Below are 24,423 nucleotides of genomic sequence, written 5' to 3' on the forward strand. Positions count from 1 at the left end.
ACTTGAAAAATCCGGTGACTCGACAAATTTTACTCAGGCTTTTGGGTCCAAAAGAGGGACTTGGTCCTTCTTGAACATTGGTTGAACTGTTTTTCTCTCTTTTCTCTCCTCCTTTACTCGCTTTTCAGATTAGGAGTTGAGAGGAGACATGGGGGTTACCATAGGAATGCACCTGAAGAGACATTAGATACGATACCGTTGGCCGAGAAAGAAGCTATAACTTCCAATATCTTGTATTATAATATCAATTACATACCTATGTAGGTATATCGAAACGTTGACATACCTACGTACCCAAGGCTCCCACTCAGTTCGACTATATTCGTTGAAACGTCGGACAATCGGAGAGAGCAGAAAGCCGCATAACTGTGATAGGGCTAACTTTCTCGACCCCTATTGCAGGATTTTAGACCATATCTCAATAAAGGTTCCTTCTTTCTCAGACATAAGCATACATAGTTAGGTATACCTTGTCCAACTAAAGAACAAGACTAAATATCCGGTTGCATGCCAGTTGAAACAAAAGTGACGCTAGTCCCGATGCGGCTAGTGTCCTACATCATCGGCGTGCATTTCCATCGCGTCCCCAGATCAAATCCCTGCGCTTCAACCAATTGTCTCGTTGTTTCGGGACAAGCTTATTCCATCCGAAACTTACTTTACATATCGACGTTTGATGTGTAGAGTTAGTCATCATGAGTGACTACTCGTCGTTGAAAGTGGCTGATCTGAAGGCCGAGTGCAAGAAGCGCGGCATTCCTCAGACTGGCCTCCGCCTCAAGCAACAGTTCATTGACAAACTGATTGAGCTTGACTCACAAACAGAACAGGATAAGACGGAAGCTGCACTTCCAGCAGACGAGACCCCCGAATCGCAGTCACCTGCGCCAGAGACTGTTTCCCAAGTACCAGAGTCAGGACCCGAAAAACCGCAGAACGAACAGCCTGAGGAACCGAAGGAACAGGCAGTTGCACAACCCGAGAAAACAGCGGAACCTGTGTCAGCATTGGATCAACCTCAAGATGAAGAAAAACAGACAGGTGAACCGACCCAAGAGGAGACAAGTGCCACGGCGGATGTGAAGTTGCAACAAGTTGAGGATGTCGCAAAGCCTACGGAGACGCAAGCAGAGAACGCAAGCTCCGATGATAAAAAGTCTCCAGCCGCGCCTGCTCAAGCACAAGTGGACCAAGTGACCCAAGATGCTAAGAACGAGCCCGCAAAGCCCGAAGAAAACCCGACACCGCCGACTGCCCAAGTTTCAGAGGCTAATACTGGGTTATCAACACCTCTTCCAGTGGAGGAGGCACTGGAGGATACACGCAAACGGAAACGCCGCAGCCAGAGCCCAGCCCCTACTGCAGAAGAAATAGCAAATAGGAAGGCTCGCGCAAAGGAAACAGTCCCACGCGTGCTGTTGAAAGATGAGGAGGCCCCGGTCACTCGTGAAGAGGGACTCGGCGGTGCGAAGTCTGAAGGCCAGAATGCAGCAGAGGATCAAAATGAGAAACAACCTGTTGAGACCTCCACAGATTCGCACAAAATTCCCGCGAAGCAAGATGCTCGGTTCCGCGGGTTATTTGCTCCTACTGGTGCGGCTTCCCAGCCTGCGTCTCCTCCCAGAGACGTTACGATGGAGGATGCAGATGTGACACCTGCGCTGCACGCTGCAACTGCTTCCCTTTACATCGACGGCCTGATGCGCCCACTTCAACCGAATGCGCTTCGGAAACACTTGGTCAGCCTTGGATCCGCCCCTGGAACCGAAGATTCGGACCCCATCATTGAATTCTACCTTGATTCTATCAAAACTCATTCTTTTGTCAGTTTCAGCAGTCTTGCAGCAGCCTCACGAGTCCGTTCCGCTATCCATGGAACCGTGTGGCCCAACGAACGGAACCGCAAGAATCTCCGAGCAGATTTCATCCCAGATGAGAAAATTAAGGAATGGATCCAGATTGAAGAGGAATCCCGGGACCGCGCTGGCCCTGCTGTCCGTTGGGAAGTGAGATACGATACATCTGATGAAGAAACTACGGCTACACTCGCTGAAGTGGGCTCTGCCCCCTCTGGCCGACGAGAGTCAGGTTTCAATCGCACTCCTCCCTTGGGTCCACGTAGTGATATTGAGCAGCTCGATCGTCGCCTATCCAATGCGCCTGGCGCGGCTCCAGTGGCTCCGCCGCAACCTGGGCAGGGCTTCAAGCCTCTGGATGAATTGTTCAAATCCACCACTGCTAAACCCAAGCTGTACTATCTTCCTGTTCCTCGCCCCGTTGCCGACAAGCGTTTGGATCAATTTGACGAGCTGATTCGGAAGGGCACATTCCCACGTCGTGGCGGCGATGAGATGCGACGCATTACCTTCGAAAATGAAGATCAGTTTGTGGATATCGGCCCGGAACGTTTCGGACCAGGACCTCGATCTGGCGCTGGACCTCGTGGACGGGGACGTGGTGGACGACGGGGGAATTCGTGGCGCTCTTGAAGGGCCAGAACCAGAGAAATTTGCAGTCGGGCCATTTTCATTGGCCATGTACCATAGTCTTTTAGCGACTGCGCGATGGGAAAGAATTAAAATCCACACTGTGCTGGCTCCACCAACAGCCCTGCCATGAAAGAGCCAAGCAACCCAAGACCAAAAATAGACGTAAGACCAAGCCTTCAGCTTCCGACGATCCCTAGAAAACCGGCATATTTTCAAGAGCTGCATAAGCCAAGAGCACGCCAAATCTTCTTTAGGTTAACTGCTCTGCTTCACGATCTCCCCCTCTCCAGGGCCTCGTTGACTTCGGGTGGCGTTTCCCCTGTCGATCCGGATAAGATAAAGGGGAGAAAAAACAAACAACCCTCCTTTGGTATCTGGCCATTTTCACCCTCACCCCCAGCCATCATGGGCTGGCCAGTATGCAATAATACGGCAGAGGAACAAACGAGTATGTTGCCCCTCCCATTGGAATGCTTTGATCGGGACTGATCGAGACCAGTCGAGGAGATCCCACTCTGGGATGGCGGCGTCACATTTCATACCCTCGCGCTCCTGGTGGGCGGCGCTTGCGCAATTATTGCCTGCTGTGTATCATTTATCCTGATCCTGTTACATGCGACGCACTACAGCAAGCCGATCGAACAGCGACAGTGGGTTCCCCCTCTCTTGAGCGAGCGCATTGAGAATTACTGACTCGGTCCCCCGTTCTATCGCAGTATTATTCGCATCCTATTCATGGTCCCCGTCTATTCCCTCGTCGCATGGCTCAGTATCTACTTTTACCATTACTCCGTCTATTTCGAGGTTCTCGGCGACTGCTATGAAGCATTCTGTATCTCCGCCTTCTTCTCCCTCATGTGCCACTACGTCGCCCCGGATCTTCACAGTCAAAAGGATTACTTCCGTGGAATTTCCCCGAAGGAATGGCTTTGGCCGATAACCTGGTGTCAAAAATTATTCGGAGCGGAAGGCATATGGCGCACCCCGCGCAGTGGGTTGACATGGTTCAATGTAAGAGGGGGCACATAACTGGGTCTTGAGGAATTCCAAGATTGCTGATCTTCGCGCAGGTTGTCTGGGTCGGAGTCTTCCAATACTGTCTGATGCGCGTTTGTATGACCATCACTGCGGTTGTCACGCATTACTTTGGAGTATACTGCGAATCATCGCTCAGCCCTGCGTTCGCGCATATTTGGGTACGTTCGAGCTCGTCGCCAAATCATAGGTTTCATTCGCCTTCGATTCGCTAACCATTTCATCGATAGATTATCGTTATCGAGTCCGTCTCGGTCTCCATCGCCATGTACTGCCTGATTCAGTTCTACCATCAGCTCATTCAAGACATCAAGCAACACCAGCCATTTTTCAAGATCGTGTCGATCAAACTTGTCATTTTCCTTTCATTCTGGCAGTCGGTAAGTCTTTTTAATCATTCGCTCCCAATGAAATGGTGGGCTAACTCGCATTCTTACTATATAGACACTTATCAGTCTTTTGGTCTCTGAGAACGTTTTCGCGCCAACCAAGTACATCGCCATGAACGATCTCAAAGTTGGCATCCCGGAGCTACTGATCAACATTGAAATGGCGATTTTCGGCATACTCCATCTTTGGGCCTTCTCCTGGAAGGATTACAGGCTGAATAACGAGTCAAGTGATGTGACTGATTTCTACGGCAACGGCAAGTCTTCCTATCAAGGTGGACGACTTGGCGTACTGGCCTTGATCGATGCCATGAACCCACTGGATCTCTTGAAAGCCATTGGCCGAAGTGCTCGTTGGTTATTCGTCCGCCGTAAGAATCGTATGCTGGACCCCAGTTACCACTCGCAAAACGAGTCATTCGGCCTTCAACCACCCCAGGGGGCAGCGAGCTCACCCAACGTGGAACAGCGTACCGTGGCGCTGGGGCGACCGTCTCCGGAACCCGAAGAGGCCGCTACGGAGAAACTCCCTATGAAGAGGATGCTATACTTCTCGCTCACGCGCAACCAAATCCTGAGATTATGACCATGGGCAGCTCGCCGTACATGTCGGAGTTCGATGATCATGTCCATGATCCAATGGGTCGGCACTACAACCGAAGCCCATCACCCTTTGGGGACTATCCGAGCCGCAGTTATGATAATTCGCACTCGGATACATTGATCAGCCCCCTTCAGGAGCAGCCTCCCATTCCCATCCAGGAGTCTTATCTGCCCCCTCCTCCCCCATACCCTACCACCCGTCGTCATGATCCACGTCCATGATCCGAAGATCAGTAGGTATAGGCATATCACATCCGCAGAGCTTGTCACAGATCGCACTTGCTCCCTGGAGTTTGCCTACACAGTTACTACCCTCCCTCTGACCTCACGCTACCCACGAGCACTTTGAGATTTTATTGCGCTTTCACTCTTCTTTCTATGTCCTATTGTTTGGATATGAATACCCGTCTGTTTCAATAGCGGCATTTTTCTCTTTCACTTCGTGTCTTTTTCGACCCCATATTCCCATCTTCGCACTTTCTCCTAGCCTCGCTGCAGGGTTACATTTCTTGTATAATATCATTCGTCCGGACTTGATCTCTAGTGTCATCGATTGATTAGGGAAAAGTGGATAAAATTCATATCAAAGTTCGTTATCTCGTCTAAAAGGCCTTCAAGATCTTGAAACGGGCTCAAAGGGAGCACCGTCTAAGTAAATCAGGTAAAAGCCGAAGCCCAGGTTCCGGCACATCGCCATTTGCCGAGGGGGGGTATTTCATGGGCAAATTGTAGGAAGATCTCAAGAAATGGCCAACATCACGAATACATCCCACTTCCAGGACCTCCGTGTCCCTTGGGGAAGAAATCATCACCGAAGCCCCTCTGGATCATAGAAGTAGGGTCCTTGCGTCCTTTAGCCGCTTGACGCCCAGACTGGACGATTGCTGATCTGCGGCCCAGCTCGCGCATGGCCTTCACATTTTCGCCGAGTTGGCCGAGTAGCGAGACCAGAAGGACATCGTTGTTTTGAGAGAGTACTTCGGCGGCGAAGGTGCTTTGTTCGGATGGAGAGAGGATAGAGAGGTGCGAAAGGAGAGAATTGATGTTACGGAGGATTGGATGTGAGAGCTTGACGGTAGATTTATCATCCTTAGAGCTGTCTGTGTTGAAGTCTGCCTCTGTGAAACTAGAGATATAGGACTTGATGAGGGAGACGCGCGATTCGAGGGTGCGAACGGCATTGAGGCGGGTGTTGAGGCTTGCGATTACTGTGTGAATTGGTCAGTTATCAAATAGCGAAATGAAGTCTGTGTTGACATAGCGAAGGACTTACACTCCTCCTCCTCTTGTGAGAGTATAACCTGCGAGCTCTGCTTGGTTGCCTCGGTCTGTTGTTTCTGTTGTGCGCGCTTGGCCGACTCCTGTGTCGCATTCAGAGAAGCAGTGCCCGAAGATAGGACAATTGTATCAATACCGATCATCTCTGCTTCTCCTGTCTCCATTGCATAGGGCAATTCCCGGAATCGAATGTTCGGCACCGAGTCCTCCTCCCCGTCAACTTGCATATCCTTGCTTCCATCGGTGGATGTCTCGCCCTCTTGGACACTCTCATAAACCGTCAGAGGAAGCTTGGCGCCATGTGAACCAGAATCTTGGAATTCTGAGGGATGGAAGGCGAGAAAGACGGCCGATTCGTTGTAGTCCCGGAGAATCTGTTGGTGGAGGGGGAGATGAGCTTCATTCGGCCCGGTCGATGGCGCGGTTGACCACCATCCGACTAGATCGAGCGCAGGATCCTTGTGCACATCCTTGACTGTGATATCATTAGTCCATATTCGATAGAAGCATACTTGGCTCATCTTGCGGGGAATCCACATACACTGTTTGAGGCGGTCTTCGAACCATGCCCGCGCCAAAACAATTTCATCGTTCATTCCACACGTAAGCTGGCATTCAAATGCATGCTCGAGTGTAATCTCTCGGCCATTCTGCTGGCCTAGTAGGGCGCCAACTATCGGGCCTTGCTGTTGTCTGGCGGCATGTCGGGTGATTTGATCAGAGACCGTGAGGAGAACGAGCGGGTGTAGCTGGATATGAAGACCGGAGTCGGATGACTTCTGAGAGACTAGGCATCGTGAAGACTCCATTTCAGGTTCAAATCCCGGGATCCAGAGGAATCTCTCGTATACGACGGAGTAGTAGATTGGAAGGTCGGACAATGCGGTCATCCATGGTCTGTTTGGTGTGTTTGCTGTTGATGCCTCAGGCGAAGACGAGCTTTCCCCGCGGCGGCGGCGGCGGCGCGAAGGGCCAGCTTCATCTGTCACAGACGCATCCATTTCCCGGTTCGCGTCTGGTGTTAAATTGTTAAAGAAGCTATCCCAGTCGCCACAATGGCGATTCCCTCTACCTTTGATGCAGTGAAGCTGCACCTCGCTCAAGTCCAGGAAAGTCCATCCACGGCCTTGGACATCTCACTCATCGAGAAACTGAAGTTACAGTTAGTGGAATCGACAGACCTTGTGGTTCCTGCGACTCTATTGTCGCAAATCTCTGCGCTCCTTCCTGTTTTACAAGAAGATCCTACACCGATCACAACACTTGGGATTCAAGCGACCTCGTACTTCAGCTTTACTGACCTCCAATCTATCGACCCTCCTCTTAATTTAATCGCTGGCTTCAAGGCCCCTTCGCCGCCAATCAATCTTCTTGCTCTATCATTGCTGGCTAAGGCTGGACAAAAGTCCAGTGAAGCTGCGATCGTTGCTGGTGATTCAGATCTAGTGTCTGCACTGGTGGAGCTATGGCTCTCAACTTCTTCAACTGAAGTCGCGCAAGCTGCACTCGACACACTATGGGCGCTTCTGGAGATTGATGTTGCAAACAATCTGGAAGTTGGAGAATATGAGCACACTGGGGAAGAATTACATGCGGGACAAGGCCTTGTGTGGAGGAGAGTCTTCACCGATAAAGATGTTTACGGTCTATTGTTCGGGCTATGTAGCCTCCGGAGTGATGCTCCCGGTGATCTTTCCAAGCGAGAGAGAACCCTCGCACAGGGCAGATTGATGGCCCTCCTAGTGAAGGCCGGGAAGCTACGCTGGGACATCATCTCAACAACACAAGTGCCGGAAATCGAGACCAAATACCAGAGCAGCAGTCTTCTCCATTTTGCGACTAGTCAGATGATCCAAGAGAGCGATGTCCTAATGCATATGACACTGCTGAGCTTTTTGCGCGAGCTACTAGAGATTGATGGCCCGAGCCTTGTCGCCCGAAGCTCTGTGCAGTCTACTTCAACCTTTTCGTCCCCTGCTCTCGACTTCCTGGTCTCACACCAACTACACTCCAAAGTGCTGACTTACTATCTCGATGAGTCCAAACTGGACTCAGTTGATCTTCTCTATCTATCCGGCCCCATCATGGCATATGTGGCTCGGTATGCTGAGCTGTATCCTAATCACTTGTTGCAAAACCCCGCTACGGTTCTTGACGGGATTATCTCTCGCATCAACAGATCGCTCGCCATCAGTACTACACAATGGGCACACGGAGAAGTACCCACGGGCCATCTAGCTGTTCTAGCTTCACTTCCCCGAGTGCTCCTTGTAGAAGCGGGAAAACACGGTGCAAACCCCGTTCTCGCCATTCCGACCAACCCTCCAAACGGCGAGGCTTTGGATGTTCTGGCGAAGATTTTCCACGGTCCCTGGCGGAGTGAGATCCCTGACTCTATGGAATTGAACACATCTGGTCAAACCCCAACCGACTGGGATCGCGAAGCAGCTGCAGCACGTATTCTTTACTTCCTTTATCTCAACCGACACCCCACTTTCTGGGACGGCGTTGTGGGAGCGGCCGATGTCTTAGTGATGAAAGAGATCGCATTGTCAGCCATCAATTTTATGAGGGCTATCGCTACAGCAAACTGGAAGCCCTCACCTTCAGCATCCGTTAACATCGGCTCATCTCGGTTCCAGCTGCCCTCTGAAGAGGGGTTGGGTCAGCTATCCCCAGCTGCGAGTGGATTTTTCCCCACCTCAGGAGCATGGGCAGTTCTCACTCCACCAGCGCTAACTACTCTTCTCCCGTATCTCTTCAAGCCACCTCGCTCCTATGCAGACTTTGTCGGAGGCGGTGCAGGTGATTCTCAAAACGTTGTTTGGAAAGTCGCCACTGCCAAACACGATGTTCTCGTAGCATTGCACCGCCGGTTACAAGAAACTGGCGGTGAAGTGGAAGGATTTGAAGACATCATGCAAACGCTGCAACAGCGTGTGAACGAAGGTCCCTGGGGCCCCGTGCAGTCGGGCGCAACCCAGGTGGTAACTGCTGGGCTATGATGTATGAATTCGAAAAGTACAACAAGCAGTCTATTGGTCTGCATATCCATAGTCCCCACTCATATCCTATGCAAATAACAATTTCAAGCAAAGTTCAAATGGTCTGTCCAAAGTAAAGAGTAAAGATCTGCGGCTGTTATCTTAGCGGCGCGGGGAAGTCCTTAGGGCATCTGCCAGCCCTAGTGCTATTTCGGGTGGGCGGTGAAGAAATGTATTTTTCCGTAGTCGTGATCATCCTGCCCGCAGTCATTCACATGGAAATGACCCATATTCGGTAACCGATATAATTGGAATTTATATAAGACAGAATTATGTCGCGTCGCGGGGCACCAAAGGGAAGGAAGCCCCCCGGCACAGAGTTCACATGGGACGCTGATCCAGGCGGCGAGCCAGACACAGCTCCAACGCCTTTGTACCCTGTATGTTTGCTTCTTGGCCCGGCTCTCCAAGAAATCCTCCTGCAATGCTCCGACCTCAATCATGTCGAAAGAGAAGAAGCCTAACTATCCCTATCATCAGAAATATACTATCCCTTTCGCTCGGAAGTTGAGCCCCGCCGAACAAACCCAGGTCGACTACTACCGCAGCCTGCGCGAGAGCTTCCATGAAGGCCCCTTTTACTCCGTTCTCGATGCTTCCTCTTCCAACGCCAAGAAGGGCAGCGCTGCGCGCTCCAACTTCGATCCCTTCCATGGCATGCCCACTTACTCTGGCCGTTATCAGAAGAAGCGGCGCACCCTCCCCAAAATCACCGGGCGGTCTTATGGTAAGTTGACAGCCAGTCGGTTGTTAGATGACTACAGGCGACTAACCGCGCATGTTCAAATCTCCAGTGTTGAAATTCTTCCCCCGCGAGCTGTGGCAGACCCTCCAGCCGAATTTCCGACCCGATGCGTCTATGGATGGCTACCAGGCCCAGACGTCGGCTGCTGGACTGAAGCGCGGTTTCGAAGATGAGGAGGATGAATCTGGACCTTCGAAGCGTGTGGCTGGTGAGGAAGACGAAGAAGAAGGCGAGGCAGAGGGAGATGAAAACGCATTGCTTGATGAGGAGGATGAGCAGGAAGCGGAAATTGAGGACGACGACTTCTCCGAGGATGATGATGAAATGGGCGGTGATTACAATGCCGAACAGTACTTCGACGACGGAGAAGATGATATGGGTGACGAGGATGGTGGTGGTGGCGGCGGCGACGATGACTTCTGAAAAGCAGATTCACGATACCCTTTTTTCTTTCAATTTAGCCTTACATGGCTCTTCAGCGGTCTCAATCATGTCTTGTGGGCATGGTTCAGTATTTCTTCAATGCCACTATGAATGGTTCTCATGTTCAGACATGAATTCCTTTCCATCAATATACGTCGTTCTGAGATATAAGCCCAATATATTACACATTGTATATCCCACCAATGGTCATGGGTACCTATGTAGTATTCTAGATTGATCAGTTGGTCTTGATATCTATTCGAAATGCTGAAAGCATAGTTAGACTGTCCTTAGCCACTGGGAGTAAGAAAGGTCAAACAAACAATATAGAGGCCTAGACGCATACCTCTCACGTACTGAAGTAACTAGTATTTGGAACCTTTCTTATGGAGGATGCACAAACCATTCACTGAGAATGTCTGGGATGAATATGTGGGATATTCAGACTGCAATCCCTACATAAAACGCTTGTCCATACTACTTTATATATATATATATGATTCTTTCTCTTTGACGTGTGAACATCAATGGTATAACGTAGAAATTGAGTAGACCCCCGTAGACTCCAGGCCCCGCCTGGCCTCGGATGACGTCAGCTAAATTTTGGCGGGGCAGTCGCGCGCTTTGCAGATGCAAGAATCTTCGGATATTTCGATCAAAGCACACAATGGACGACACACAAAGTCCGCGGCCTTTAGAACGGTCGGCGCTCATTCTATATGGGTCTGAAACGGGCAATGCACAGGAAGTGGCCGAGGAATTGGGCGCCCTGACCGAACGGCTCCATTTTGCGACGCATGTGTCAGAGCTAAACCAATGCAAGCCAGTATGTATATCTCTGCAGTACAACTGGCTCTTTGAAACTAAATTACTGACTTTACGACTTTCATAGGCAGCGCTCTTCTCGTATACTCTGACGATATTCGTGGCGTCGACTACCGGACAAGGTGATTTGCCGGCGAATGCGCGATCATTCTGGAAGTCGCTCTTATTGAAGAAGCTCCCCGCTACTTTTTTGAATGGAATAAATTTTGCTTGCTTCGGGCTGGGTGATAGCTCCTATCCTAAGTATGTATGCTATCATGCTATGGCTTTCAATTGCTGATTGTTATAGGTTCAATTGGGCGATACGCAAGCTCTACAAGCGACTACTACAACTCGGCGCAAATGAGATCTACCCTACAGGAGAAGCAGATCAACAGCATCCAGAAGGGTCAGTGGCACTTATAATTACTTGCTTGTTGTCGGCTCATAACTGACATGGCTTGACACAAACAGACTCGAGGGAACATTCTTACCATGGATGACCGATTTTCGAAAACATTTGCTGGACAGACATCCTCTCCCCGCTGGTCAGCATCCGATTCCAGAAAATGTACAGCTTCCACCGAAGTGGATGTTGCGCATGAAAGAAGGGGACACTTCCATCCCCGTATCCCAGGCTGTCGTCGCAGATGAACATCAAGCTCCCAATGATGAGTACCCGGGGCTTCACCACCTGGACCATGATCTCCGTCCTATTCCGCATACATTATCTGCGACATTAATCGAAAATAAGCGCGTGACTCCGCAGAAGCATTGGCAGGATGTGCGCCATATTACCCTGACCGTTCCTGAATCTGTGTCTTACGTTCCCGGGGACATGATCGCGATCACTCCGAAGAGCTCTTCGGCTGATGTTCAAACCCTCATTGACTTAATGGGCTGGAATGATCAAGCAGATCGACCAATTTCTCTCGTCCCAACCGGAGACATCCCATCCCCACCACCCATCCCCGACCTCGACTCATGTCCCAACCTCACTCTCCGTGCGCTTCTCATAGACTATCTAGATATCAAAGGGATACCCCGGAGATCTTTCTTTTCCACTATTGCGCACTACACAAATGATGAAATGCACAAAGAACGATTACTAGAATTTACTAATCCCGAGTATCTCGATGAGTTATGGGATTACACGACACGTCCACGACGCAGTATACTGGAGATTCTGCACGAGTTTGACACTGTCAAAGTACCATGGCAACACGCGATATCTGTTCTCCCGATCATGCGCGCCCGCCAGTTCAGTATTGCCAGCGGTGGAAAGCGCAAGCAGACTGCCGATGGCAAAACACAGTTCGAGCTGCTCATTGCCATTGTCAAATATCAAACGGTGATCAAGAGAATCCGCGAGGGAGTGTGTACCAAATATCTCTCCATTCTCCGGCCAGGTAGTACTCTGCAAGTTCAGCTCCAACGAGGTGGTCTCAACTCGTCAATTCAGCAACTCACCGCAGCAACTGTGCTCATTGGGCCGGGTACTGGAATTGCACCACTGCGCTCCATGCTCTGGGAGAAGGCGGCACTTGTGCAGGCTTATCGAGAGCAACATCCTGGCATGAGCCCTCCAATCGGCCCCACTATTCTGCTGTATGGTGGCCGAAACCGAGAATCTGACTTCTTCTTCGAGGAAGAGTGGACGGAGCTCAGCAAGCTCATCCCGCTGCAGGTGCTGACTGCTTTCTCGCGTGATCAACATCGCAAGGTTTATGTGCAGGACACGCTGCGCGAGAATTTCCCACTTTTCTTCCGTTTGTTGCATGATATGCAGGGATCGGTTTATATTTGTGGCTCGTCAGGTCGGATGCCTCAAGCTGTGCGCGAGGCACTTGTCGAGGCCTTCCAGCATGGTGGGGCTCCTGTGCCGGGCCAACCTTTCGACCGTTCGCAGGCTGAGGGATATCTCATTTCTATGGAAAAGAGTGGGCGGTATAAACAAGAGACTTGGTAATCGATGATCAGCACCATACTGATGAACATAAACTGTTTCCAAGTGTACATGGAACGTGGCGCAGTGGGCTTCCATTTACATATATTGGGAGAATACCAGACAAAATATATTTCGGGATTAGCATCTCAGAAATCTAACACATGAAGTCTTCAGATAGAAATCTAAGCTCGGAAACATTACGATCTAGAAATCTGCAATTTCAACTAACAATAAACATGAACAGTGGAACATTTGAATATTTGGGCATCACCACAACGACGTCATATGTGCCATCATGTGTGCTTGCTTTATATATCACTTTAAGGCCACTTCATACATCAAGAAACATAAGGCGGTTTGGCCGAGTGGTCTAAGGCGATTGACTAGAAATCAATTCTCTTCGGAGGCGCATGTTCGAATCATGCAGCCGTCGGTTCTTTCTTTTTTGCGGGTTGCGGGACCGATTAGTGGAGGTCGGTAGGATCCGAGGTCGGCGGACATGGTTGCTATATGTGATACATTCTTTTTTGAAGAATTCCGAAGCCCATTGGGGAGGAGGAAGAAAGGAAGATGAAGAACGAAGCCACATGCTGGGCAAACGGAACCCCCACTAGGAAGAAGAAACAGAAGATGAACAATACAGAGTATAGTGGAGTTAGTTTGTGAGAGAACTAAGTGCTCCCTCTGTATCTAGGCCTTGATGACAAGACTTGCCAATTGTAGCACATATTGTAGGCCATGATGGTCCTCTTCCAGACCTTCTCAAGCAGCAATCCCACTATCACGATATGTAGGCTGTATGGTTAACCTCGGCAGGTTCGGTGGTGCGGCTACAGAAGCGATTTGCGGCCATCGGTGACCCTATTGTTTGCTAGGTTAATACAGTGTCGGTTTTATGCTTCCTTTCGGTATGCTTTTTCCATGTTGATTTTATCTGTGAATTGCCTGCTACCTGGAGATCCATTGTTATTTGTCTCGTTGAGATTTGTCTGATTGTGGGTCAAGGGATTCCCGGGGTATATACTCCGTATATCGTACCAGTCGGATGCTGTTGGCTTCATTGTCATGAATTCTCCTTTAATTTCCACTTGAAGAGATGGCATTTGTTGTTAGGTTATACCAGATAGAAAAGAAGTACTTTCTAGCTAGGTGGGAGCATATCAATTGGCGTAACATAGTTATATACATGTATGCAACGAAGAGTAATGTGTGTAGGAAATGGAAGAAATTACACCAGGTCAAGGTGAGCTAGTTTTTTACTACCTTGCCTGCTATATTACTACTTATGCCTTCGGGTATAAGTCATATTGGCTTATAAGTCGAGTGTCAAAAGTTACCTGGTAGATTGTCGATCAGCCCTTGCCCGGTTGCAGCAGTAACTGCTCGGCAAGGGTGGTGCCTATGTAAGGTTGACTTTGGATATTTGAGGCAACGTTGGAATAATATAGACAGAAGTGAAGAAACAAGGATGCTCAACATGTTGAAATCCCATGCCATATGGTATCGATGCTCCGATCCCAAGCGCTCGATGTCCGCATGGCCGCAAAAAACCCCGGGGCGAGGTTAAACTCGGGCCGCGTCGGCGTTTCTGGTTTCTTGGCACTCCGTCACCGCACGCTTTCTCTCTCCGAGTCTCCAACCTTCCTGACAACAACTCAGGAATTGGGCGATTGCTGCACTGACCATACACAATGAGCGGCCTCCGGATATTGGTGCCCATCAAGCGGGTGATTGACTATGCGGTAAGTTGACCTTCCCATTGCATTGTGTCCCCCTCCAAGTGCAGCTCCGGCCGACCGACCCTCGGAGCTGTACACCCCAAACTACGGGGTCGTCGTGATCCCCCCGCCATTCGTTCTGAAGACGAGATCCCACGACTAACACCAAATTCGATCTCGATAGATCAAACCTCGCATCAACAAAGCCCAAACCGGCGTGGAAACTGCCGGTGTCAAGCACTCCTTGAACCCATTCGACGAACTCTCAATTGAAGAGGCCGTCCGCCTGCGCGAGCGCAAGGGCCCCATTAAGGTCGAAGACATTCTCGCACTGTCCGCCGGTGGCCCCAAATGTCCTGATGTGCTGCGCACCGCCATGGCCATGGGCGCTGACCGAGCCTTCCACATCGACGTACCAGAGAAGGGCGACGGCGGCCCGGAGCCGCTGACCATTGCCAAGATGCTGCAGGCCGTTGTCAAGGAGCAGAACGTGAACCTTGTCTTGCTGGGCAAGCAGGCCATTGACGGCGACCAGGGTCAGACTGGCCAGATGCTGGCTGGTCTGCTCGGGTGGCCCCAAGCCACCCAAGCCAGCAAGGTCGAGATCAAGGACGATGCCGGTACCGTCGAGATTACTCACGAGGTTGACGGTGGTGTTGAGACCCTCCGCGCTAAGCTGCCCTTGGTTATCACCACCGATCTGCGATTGAACGAGCCCCGCTACGCTAGCTTGCCCAACATCATGAAGGCCAAGAAGAAGCCCCTTGAGAAGAAGACCCTTGCTGATTACGGCATTGAGGATACTCGTCGGTTGAAGACTGTGCAGGTGACTGGTATGTTGTTTGGATGGCTTTGCTTTTTGGTTTGTGGGATTAAGCTAACGTTTTGCAGAACCCCCCCCACGAAAGGGCGGTGGCAAGGTCGAGGATGTCGACGGCCTTGTCTCCAAGCTTAAGGAGCTTGGTGCGTTGTAAATGCGCCCAGGACTTTCTTGATTGCACTGTGTTTCTATACCATCACCTTTTGAAATGTTAACCCACTAGATCTGGAACCGTCCTGCGCATGTCCCCGCAGTTTCTCACGGCCATGCTCTGTGGCAAGCCATGCGCGTATTTTGGACGCTAGATCTTTATACGGAGTACAAACGCGAACATTTTTTTTTTCTTGAGATAGTCTTCCACTAGATCCCGTAGTTTCTTTTTCGATTGCCTTGAGATTCGTCGGATGCGACTTGATCGGATGCGGCATGTAGTTCGCCGAAGCCACACTCCTGCAACACCATGGACGCTCAATCCGCCACGAGCTCGAGTGGCTAGATCTCGTGTACGATGTATTCCATAGGGTAGGGCGTAATGGGCCCTATCATCCGATCCAATGTGCTCCAAGGGATGTCTTTATTGAACCTAGACCAATCGGAACTCCACAGCGGTCGATGCATCTCAGCCCGAGGCAATCGATACTTCCATCGTCAGCCACAGACCTCATCATCCCCGATTGGCTACGATGAAAAATCTCCGGGAGGCTCAGAGACTTGAGGAACTATTGGCATCGTACAGAAACCTGCAAAGCTCAAGGATGTAAACTGGGTATTTCGTACGGACTAGTGAAGCCCAAAGTCCCCATCCGGCTCCGTACATCAGCATATGTATTATGAGATCCGAGGAAGAATGTACGAGAAAAGTCAATTTGCAGGTACTCCGTACTCCGTACGGAGTAGTCAGACATGCGTTGGCACCCCAGGTCTAGATATCGAATTAATAGCGACAGGGGGAATTTGAGCCGACGAATGCATCGTGCAGTGCCTGTAGTGTGGACGATCCGCCTTGGCTGTCATGGGATCCACTGAGGCTTGAAGATGGAAGTACGAAAATAATTACTACGTTTGTAAGCCTTCTGAGCGAACAGAGCCAGCCGATTGTTCCGTAATAGGAATCGAATAGGGCCGAGTGCCGACAAGGCTTTGGAACTGAGCACCCTGTTCGAAGTGAGGAGGTGATCTATCGCCGTGACGATCTGGACTGGTCATTTTCGGGAAGAGCAAGAAGGATCGATATGACAGTTCTCGAGGGTGTACATGGACTATTAGACAGTGCATGGATAGTGTAGTCACGGAGAGGAAGAGAGAAGAAGAGAAAAGGAAAGAAAAGAAAAAAAACCGATGATGACATCGGCCGCGAGAACCATGGCACCAAACAAGGCAACCAGGTCCAACGTTGCGTTCTGGACTCCCGCCACTTTTCCGTCTGACCCGATTCGACTTTATAATCTTTTTCTTCTGCTTCTTCCCAGAATCCCCAAGATCGCTGAAATCGAGTTGCATTCCTCCCCGCATTCGGTGCCGAACGCAGATCGCCCGGATCCCTCCTATTCTATTCAAACATTCCTGGTTCCAAACTTTGGGGTCCTCGTCCCGAACTTTGGGGTCTATGTGGGCTGTTCGCAGCGCTGTCGCATCTCAAAAAGTGACTCGTGTATAGATCGTCCCGATCAGCTTCTTCAGCCTCTTGCGGCAAGCGCATCTTAGTACTTCTACGATTTTCCTCCAGTCGCATTATAGCATCGCCACACCTGGCAAATACTCACCATGGCTCCAAACCGGTGGGAGAAGACGAAAAGCATATCGAAAAAGGGCTTCGACAAAGCATGGAACACTGTCGACAAGCTTGGCGGCCCCGTCAACCGCCTGTCAAATAAACTGGGCTCCGAAGCCTTCTGGCCCATGACACTCGATAAGGAATCCGATAAAGCTGCACGTATCTTGCGCAGCTTCTGCAAAGACGGTTTCTACGCCCCCGAATCCACAGTCGGTACCGATGAGAATGGCAAGATCAACCGCCCCAAGGGCAAGCAGCGCGTGATCCAGAAGATCCCGGCAAAAGTCCTCCAAAAGGCCAAGGGAATCGCCATCTTCACGACTATGCGCACGGGTCTGTGGATGAGTGGCTCTGGTGGAAGTGGCGTGCTGCTAGGTCGCCTCCCCGAAACCGGGGAATGGAGCCCGCCATCCGGCATCATGCTACACACAGCGGGAATAGGTTTCCTTGCTGGTGTGGATATCTATGATTGCGTGGTAATCATTAACACCTTCGAGGCACTCGAAGCATTCAAGAAATTCCGCTGTACACTCGGCGGCGAGGTCAGCGCGGCCGCGGGCCCTGTTGGCCTGGGCGGCGTATTGGAATCCGAAGTGCACAAGCGCCGGGCTCCAATTTGGACATACATGAAAAGCAGGGGATTGTATGCGGGTGTCGCGGTCGACGGCACTATCATCATTGAGCGAACGGACGAGAACGAACGTTTCTACGGCGAAAGGATATCAGTCGACGAGATTCTTTCCGGCAAAGTCCGGCATCCTCCCTACGAGCTCGAAACTCTTATGCAAACCCTTAAGGCCGCACAGGGCGACACCGACGTCGACGAGAGCCTCATCCCACCACCCGGAGAAACACCCGGCGATATGGATCTCGCTGAAGACGGATATGCGTTCGGGGTGCCGGCCGTAGACGACCCCGACCCATACGGAGTCAAGGCCCTGGAGGCAGAGGGGCTTTTCATCCGTGAGGCTGGCACCAAGGCGAGACCAAGCCATGAAACCTTCGAATTCCGGCCCAATCCCGACAGCCCTATCTATTCAACTTTCTCGCGCCGCAGCATAGATAGCTCGTCGCGCAATAGCTGGCGCCAGAGTGTGCAGAGCTCGAAGAGTTTCAGGAGCTATGCTAGTGTCGACCGTGGCACGCAGACTGATGAAGCGATAAGTGAGCCCACGTCCGTGAGCCGTGAGTCTTCCCGCAGCGCAGAGGGATCATTCCGTAGCCATCGTCGGTCGATGAACACCTGGGATGAAATTGAAGATAAGCCCCATTGGGATACGATTGCTATCCATGGTGAAGATGAGCATGTGAGGGTCCGACAACTGGACGGTGCAGAGGCAGAAGATAGAAAGGCGAAGGCGAATGCCTGCGAGGATGCACGCGATGACGCCGATCTCGAGGAGGATGACGAGGACTTCGAGGTTCACGAGGTCAGCAATGCCATGGTCACACCCAAGGAGAAGAGTGTTCCCTCCTCGCCCACAAAGGCAGAGGAACAAAAGACAGAAGCCGATATCAGGCGTCTATCGCCAAGCTTCACCCGGGCTCGTCTCGTTACGATCCCGGCGCGCACCCCACCTGCCTTGCCTCCCCGACACCCACAGCACCATTGGGGCTCTGTCTCCAGCCGTGAATCAACCTCGCCTACCCCTCTCTCGCAATCCAGCCGCAACACCTCGCCCACGATTGCCACTGAGGCGGCGGAGCTTGAACACATCGATGAAACTCCCCATGTGCTCCCATCCCCAAAGAAAGCCAAGACCTCGGTTGATATCCCCGCCAAGGGCGATGAGTTCCTCGACACACAGTCGGAGCCTCTGACCGAAAAGGAGGAGTTCCTTTCTATCGATGGCGAGTCTGAAGCCGAGGATCAGACTAAGCCGGAGACCAAGGAGAAAGAAAGTGAGAAGGAATCCAAGCCCAAGCAGTCTCCCCCACTCGAAAAAACTCCCACGCTTGCACCAAACGTCGAGGATACCCCGAAAGTTGAAGAGACCCTCGATCAACTCGAAGCCAAGCTTGGAGCTGTGGCCGAAGAATCCGCGGCTGACGAAGCCGAAGGACAGAAGACTGGAAAGACATACGCACATATCATTGCCGATCGCGAAGACGACGAAGAGTCACCCCGTGGAACTAAAGTTGATACCACCTTGCCGCAAGCACGGGCTGATTGATTCTGGCTTCCAGTCGACACCTGCATTTGTGCTTTCTCCGCCTCTGTTTCCTTATTTCCTGTCATCCTTATATACCCACTTTTCATGATTTATCCATACGCATTGTACTCCACTAATGATTTCGGAATTTTTTGGGCTTCTTCATTATATCTTTCTCATCCACATTCGAAAAAAGGGGGTTTTGTTATTCGTTTCTCAGGCTCTTTATTCTAGCGTTTTTGCATTTCAGCGAGTGGAGAGGGAGGATTGGTTCTGTTCCTGGCTCAGGTGGATGGGGGAGTCTTAGGGTTTTTGTCTCACAAGCTGCTCATCGAGTTGCATTATACCCTGTTTCCCTACCTAGAACACATTCATTATGATTTGTCTTTGGTTATAGTCCAATTGATTCTTATATTGATATCTTATTCGGTTTTGCGGAATGCAGTCTAGTAGTATTTCCCATGTAAATAACCTTGGAAGACTGAAAGATCTATTACGCCGAGGTGATATTGGACGAAGATGCGAGTATCATGATATAGCATATATGATGTTAGGTTTGCTTGTCATGGCGATAACAGCCCTAATTCAACGAGATATTTCATTTTCAGCACCAATAACTTTTCTGCAAATCTTTGATGCTTCGTTATTGAGGAGAATGTTATATTCCAAGTATATAGTACCGGGAAACAGATTGTGTTTCCTACGTCTTGGGTCTCTAATAATGACGACTCACCCCGTCATGTCCGACGACCATCGAACTACATTAGGAGAATATTTGTAGCACCCATCCCCAAAGAACTAAGTCAATTGACTTAAATAACACCTTTGTACAGCTTCGCTATCTTGCCGATGCTGCATATAATCTAGAATCCTTTGTCAATGACTATTGCTCTCAATATATTAGTACCATACGATGGCTCGTTTTCGCCGGGGACTTTGGCTGTCCTTGCTAATTAGCTCTCTCTTATTTCTCTCTCTCTATCAATTGCATCCAACGGACGAAAAACTCTACTTAACCCTGGATCCTTTCCTACCACCAGAAGTCTCTGAAATCTTCCACCCGGGGGATTATGTCGACCCCGTCGGCCATCCTGACATTCACATTCCAGTACGACCAAGTCCCCAACATGAGCCGGATGGCGAGGGAACTTTGCATGATGTGCCGTAAGTTGTTCCAGGGGGTCTCGAATCTATATCTGATTGGTTGATAGGGAAAATGCCTTCTACCAAGGAGGAACGTTGTCTTTGACTACTCATATCGATGGCATGGGACACCCCGTTCCGGCTATATACGACCCATATCCTGCATACAACACGCCAGAATGGTACAAAACTTGGGCAGGGAACTTTCAAACTTGCATAGGACCACGGGGAAGAGACCTCGATCGCGGCAGCAGTGAGGATATGATATCGGTCTATCGGGGAGTTCAAAAAGGTACACTGCATCAATTCCCCGAGCTTTACAACCTGAAGTGCTCATGTAATTCCAGGTTTTCCTTCCCCGATGTTTGGATCCCAACGAGTTCTTAACATTGACAGCGACGTGTGTGTGGATCGGTACTCTCGGTATGGAATCTACGGACTGGAGGAAGACAACGAGGAGGCGATCCCGGGATTCCAAAGACCGGGTAGGGTTCTTTGGGAGGACATCGATTGGGGATACCTTCAATCACAGTGCTATGAGCGGAACGCCGATAGATATGATCCAGAGCGGGGAGATCAGCATTACGGCCAGCACAGTCTCTCCATAGACCATCCAGACCCTTCGCAGCACATGGGCAAGTCGAGAAAACCCGACTATTTATCATACAAGTCACGTTCAGCTGTTGTTCTTCGTGCCTCGGAAAGCATGAAATGGACTGCTAGTCATGCGCAGTACCTCCGCTCGCTGATCATGGAGCTCTCATTGCACTCAGGATCGGAATATAGTGTCTTCTTCATGGTCGATATCCACAACCAGTCGATTGATCTGAAGGATGACGAAACCATCGAAGCACTAAAACAAGAACTCGTTCCTGCCGAGTTCCGCAATATGACTCTCTTCTTCAGCGAGCGTTTACTGGAAGAGTGGTATCCCAAGATGGAAGAACACTGTGCTATCTACCAACATCTCCAGGCAATGCAGGTCTTCTCCCAGATCTACAACGAATTCGACTACTATTGGCAATTCGAATTCGATAACCGGATCATCGGCCACACCTACCACTTCCTCGAACAAGCCATCAATTTCGCCAAAAGCCAACCTCGAAGATATCTCTGGGAACGAAACGCCTATTTCTACACCCCCGGTGTCCACGGGACCTGGAAAAAGTTCTCAAACATGGTCACGCGCTCAATGAAAAACAAGCAAAGCATATGGGGACCCGCGAGACACAAAGACATAACACCAATTGGCCCCAAACCCCCAGTCCCCAACCCCAAAGACGACAATTTCAAATGGGGAGTCGGCGAAGAAGCAGACCTAATCACCTTCCTCCCAATATTCAACCCCCGCAACACATCCTGGACATTCCCATGGATGCTCTGGAACCTACCCCGAAACATCCCCCGACGAACATCCGTCATCACACAATGGCGTATCTCAAAACAACTTCTCACAGCAATGCACGATGGCCAACACAACCATGGACAAGCATTTGCCTCGGAAATGTCAGCTCCGTCTTGGGCACTGCTGCACGGACTCAAAGCCGTCCATGTTCCGCAGCCGATCTACGTGGATGGGAAATGGAGTCCGAGTGAGATGGCGCGGATCTTCAATCGTGGCCCGCCGGAGAATGTCAATGGTGGACCCGATAGTATTTGGAATTGGGATCATCGGTTTGATTATCTCTGGTATCGGACTTCGTACATGTTTGCGACGCAAACGGCGGAGGATCTGTTTCGACGATGGTTGGGGTTCCGGGCTGAGCCGGGGTTTTATTTGAATGGGACACGGGTGGGTTTATTATTGTTTGTGTTGTCGATGATGCTGATGTCTGGAAGCATGAATATCGTCCTGGGAGGTATTGGGATGAAGGGGGTAGTTTGGTATGTTATGGGCATGTCTTGTGTGAGAAATGGGATGCTGACTTCTTTTCAGGATGAAGATTTATATGGCCGACTGTGCTTCCCTTTTATGTTACTGCATACTATTAAGAATACAGAGCTTGAAAAGACACTTAACCTGCCTGTCACGGACTCTGCATTGCAAGATGAGGCTGTTTAAATCGACGGGCTGTTGATAGCCAGCTTGTTGGATTGACGTTAGTATTGTCACACTTCTGAGGTCTTGAACATGGTTTCCTGATAATCTATCGTTTTGGCTCAATGTGTATCTAGGTATTTCTCATCTGCGTTATAAATCATAGTCCTTAATTGAAGCTATTCGTACCATATATGTCTTGATAAGAGAAGAAGATATATGTAAATAGGATCTTCAGAACTTAGTTAAAAAGACTACCCAAAAGACCATTCAAAAGACATTATCAGCCTGCAAACATGGCATTTGACCTACCTGCTTTCCATGGTTGGACCTAGGTACCTAAGCTTGACTAGGCATTTACAAAGGTCCGTTATGGTCATTCAGGTATCTTAGTGCTTGCCCGCCCAAATTCAGGCATATTGAGACAACAAATTCGATTTCAATTGAAAGCGGCCCCTGAGCGTTATACAACTTCGTATCCTTGTGACCATCCTCTATATACTAGTTGAGCCCCAACTTTAAGTCAAAATCCTTTTTTGTTTGTTTCTTGTCTTAGTATCGATTATTAAACGTATCTGGCCCATTAATATCCCCGAATTAATATATTATATATTCCATCATCAAAGTTATCTGTAGATCCACCATATTCCTATCTCCTTGGCAAACTCTAGCCCACAGTTCGCAGCTATCACAAATCACAAGACGGTCAACATTTAGATACAGATGAATTTACCTAGGTAGGAATAGAGCATCCCCAAAGAAGCCGGATATGTGCGAAGGTGAAGTATTTCACGTATAAAATCTCTTTCTTTCCACTATTTAACTGAAATGAACTTGCAGCTTAGCCTATTAGGGGCTATTTCCTGTGGGATTTTTTCTCCTCAGTAATGAATGTGGCTATTTGCGTCAAGTGTGGGTCAAAGCATCTTTAGGCAAGATTTTAGATCCTCATATCCTAGCGAAGGAATATTGCGTGACATGATCACCAAGCCCTTAAGGTGATTAAGAACTGGACCTTTGGTGCGAAGTATGAACACCATCGAATATTTAGACAGGCACTAGCAGGATAGTCACCAAGGTTTGATCACGCCCTTCGAACACCCAACAGTCTCCTAAGCGTGAGTTGGCACCACAAGAGTCCAGAAGTATACAGAGAGATGATAGAGAGATGTGTATACTTCCTTATCTCCGCGTTAAGTCCGAGGCGCTTGGACCAAAGCTTGTGCCACCTTATTTGGGAAGGAGCCATACAACCGCGTTCCTTCCCGACTCTAATTGTAACGGACACGTCGTCGACTAAGCAACCTCCCTCTCACTTGTTTTCTTTTTAAGTCCGCGTTCAGAGACAAAACCCCGCCAAAATGCCTTCCGAGAAGCAAATCCGGGCAGCCTTCACTCTCATCCAGAATGACAAGTCCAAGCTTCTCAGCTTGACCATTGGTGACAAAGAGAACGTGCAGCCAGGAACCTGGCTCTCCCGCAATGGTAAGAGTTGCCATTTTCTCAAGTAGCTAGAAACTGAGATCACCAACTAAGAATCCTCACAGTAGCCCAAAATCCCCCGAAGCTCGCCTTCTCTGGTGCCAACCCCACTAGCACCTACCTGGTTGTGAGCCTGGATATCGATGCGCCTTTCACTGCTTTCAACTTCCTCGGCCCCATCCTGCACTGGATCCAGTCCGACATCAAGGTCACCGGTGAGGCTGCGCTTCAGTATGACGCGCCCTTCATCGCCAACTACATTGGCCCTGCTCCCCCTCCGGTCGGTGGTCCTCATCGGTACCTCTTCTTCCTGTACGAACAGCCTGAAGGCTTCGATCTGAAGGCTCATGCTCCTGCCGGTGGAAAGAAGCTTGGCAACGTGGGTCGTATGCGTTATGATCTCGATGCTTGGGCGAAGGAGGTCAAGCTGGGTCCCGTTGTTGCTTTCAACTACTTCACCAGCAACTAAATGGTGTTTTCTGCCATGAAGTCTTTCGTCGACGGGGATCGTGATTTGATGATGTTCCAATACGCAGT

At 50.0% G+C, this 24,423-nt stretch overlaps 11 protein-coding genes across 11 annotated transcripts; 10 read left to right on the plus strand and 1 right to left on the minus strand.

Annotated features, from left to right (window-relative positions):
• Positions 1-695: 695 nt before the first annotated feature.
• On the plus strand, positions 696-2,489 carry N7457_001643 (SAP domain protein; the record flags this gene model as incomplete). The annotated part of the gene is made up of 1 exon (XM_057172689.1): positions 696-2,489. The coding sequence occupies one exon, from the start codon at positions 696-698 to the stop codon at positions 2,487-2,489; it is 1,794 nt and encodes a 597-aa protein (XP_057036592.1).
• Positions 2,490-2,894: 405 nt separating this feature from the next.
• Positions 2,895-4,738, plus strand: N7457_001644 (OSTA/TMEM184 family protein; the record flags this gene model as incomplete). Its single annotated transcript, XM_057172690.1, has 7 exons — positions 2,895-2,937; positions 2,989-3,139; positions 3,206-3,500; positions 3,560-3,685; positions 3,755-3,904; positions 3,969-4,293; positions 4,353-4,738. The coding sequence occupies 7 exons, from the start codon at positions 2,895-2,897 to the stop codon at positions 4,736-4,738; spliced, it is 1,476 nt and encodes a 491-aa protein (XP_057036593.1).
• A 534-nt stretch (positions 4,739-5,272) lies between these two features.
• N7457_001645 (COP9 signalosome complex subunit 6) lies at positions 5,273-6,795 on the minus strand (the record flags this gene model as incomplete). Its single annotated transcript, XM_057172691.1, has 3 exons — positions 5,273-5,724; positions 5,790-6,269; positions 6,336-6,795. The coding sequence occupies 3 exons, from the start codon at positions 6,793-6,795 to the stop codon at positions 5,273-5,275; spliced, it is 1,392 nt and encodes a 463-aa protein (XP_057036594.1).
• Positions 6,796-6,849: 54 nt separating this feature from the next.
• Positions 6,850-8,799, plus strand: N7457_001646 (uncharacterized protein; the record flags this gene model as incomplete). Its single annotated transcript, XM_057172692.1, has 1 exon — positions 6,850-8,799. The coding sequence occupies one exon, from the start codon at positions 6,850-6,852 to the stop codon at positions 8,797-8,799; it is 1,950 nt and encodes a 649-aa protein (XP_057036595.1).
• Positions 8,800-9,110: 311 nt separating this feature from the next.
• N7457_001647 (DNA-directed RNA polymerase III subunit C31) lies at positions 9,111-10,006 on the plus strand (the record flags this gene model as incomplete). Its single annotated transcript, XM_057172693.1, has 3 exons — positions 9,111-9,218; positions 9,319-9,565; positions 9,633-10,006. 3 exons carry the CDS (start codon positions 9,111-9,113, stop codon positions 10,004-10,006), a joined length of 729 nt encoding a protein of 242 aa, XP_057036596.1.
• Positions 10,007-10,592: 586 nt separating this feature from the next.
• On the plus strand, positions 10,593-12,779 carry tah18 (NAPDH-dependent diflavin reductase; the record flags this gene model as incomplete). The annotated part of the gene is made up of 4 exons (XM_057172694.1): positions 10,593-10,832; positions 10,899-11,074; positions 11,121-11,219; positions 11,285-12,779. The coding sequence occupies 4 exons, from the start codon at positions 10,593-10,595 to the stop codon at positions 12,777-12,779; spliced, it is 2,010 nt and encodes a 669-aa protein (XP_057036597.1).
• A 274-nt stretch (positions 12,780-13,053) lies between these two features.
• Positions 13,054-13,424, plus strand: N7457_001649 (uncharacterized protein; the record flags this gene model as incomplete). Its single annotated transcript, XM_057172695.1, has 2 exons — positions 13,054-13,235; positions 13,292-13,424. The coding sequence occupies 2 exons, from the start codon at positions 13,054-13,056 to the stop codon at positions 13,422-13,424; spliced, it is 315 nt and encodes a 104-aa protein (XP_057036598.1).
• Positions 13,425-14,449: 1,025 nt separating this feature from the next.
• Positions 14,450-15,450, plus strand: N7457_001650 (electron transfer flavoprotein subunit beta/FixA family protein; the record flags this gene model as incomplete). The annotated part of the gene is made up of 3 exons (XM_057172696.1): positions 14,450-14,500; positions 14,661-15,309; positions 15,368-15,450. The coding sequence occupies 3 exons, from the start codon at positions 14,450-14,452 to the stop codon at positions 15,448-15,450; spliced, it is 783 nt and encodes a 260-aa protein (XP_057036599.1).
• A 1,610-nt stretch (positions 15,451-17,060) lies between these two features.
• On the plus strand, positions 17,061-19,244 carry N7457_001651 (uncharacterized protein; the record flags this gene model as incomplete). Its single annotated transcript, XM_057172697.1, has 1 exon — positions 17,061-19,244. One exon carries the CDS (start codon positions 17,061-17,063, stop codon positions 19,242-19,244), a length of 2,184 nt encoding a protein of 727 aa, XP_057036600.1.
• An 892-nt stretch (positions 19,245-20,136) lies between these two features.
• On the plus strand, positions 20,137-22,428 carry N7457_001652 (DUF3405 domain-containing protein; the record flags this gene model as incomplete). Its single annotated transcript, XM_057172698.1, has 5 exons — positions 20,137-20,387; positions 20,435-20,658; positions 20,714-22,158; positions 22,206-22,250; positions 22,303-22,428. 5 exons carry the CDS (start codon positions 20,137-20,139, stop codon positions 22,426-22,428), a joined length of 2,091 nt encoding a protein of 696 aa, XP_057036601.1.
• Positions 22,429-23,765: 1,337 nt separating this feature from the next.
• Positions 23,766-24,355, plus strand: N7457_001653 (YbhB/YbcL family Raf kinase inhibitor-like protein; the record flags this gene model as incomplete). Its single annotated transcript, XM_057172699.1, has 2 exons — positions 23,766-23,889; positions 23,952-24,355. The coding sequence occupies 2 exons, from the start codon at positions 23,766-23,768 to the stop codon at positions 24,353-24,355; spliced, it is 528 nt and encodes a 175-aa protein (XP_057036602.1).
• Between the last annotated feature and the right edge of the window lie 68 nt (positions 24,356-24,423).

This window comes from Penicillium paradoxum (genome assembly GCF_028828445.1).
Source record: "Penicillium paradoxum strain IBT 22861 chromosome Unknown utg000002l_segment0_segment0, whole genome shotgun sequence".
Taxonomy (NCBI): Eukaryota; Fungi; Ascomycota; class Eurotiomycetes; order Eurotiales; family Aspergillaceae; genus Penicillium; species Penicillium paradoxum.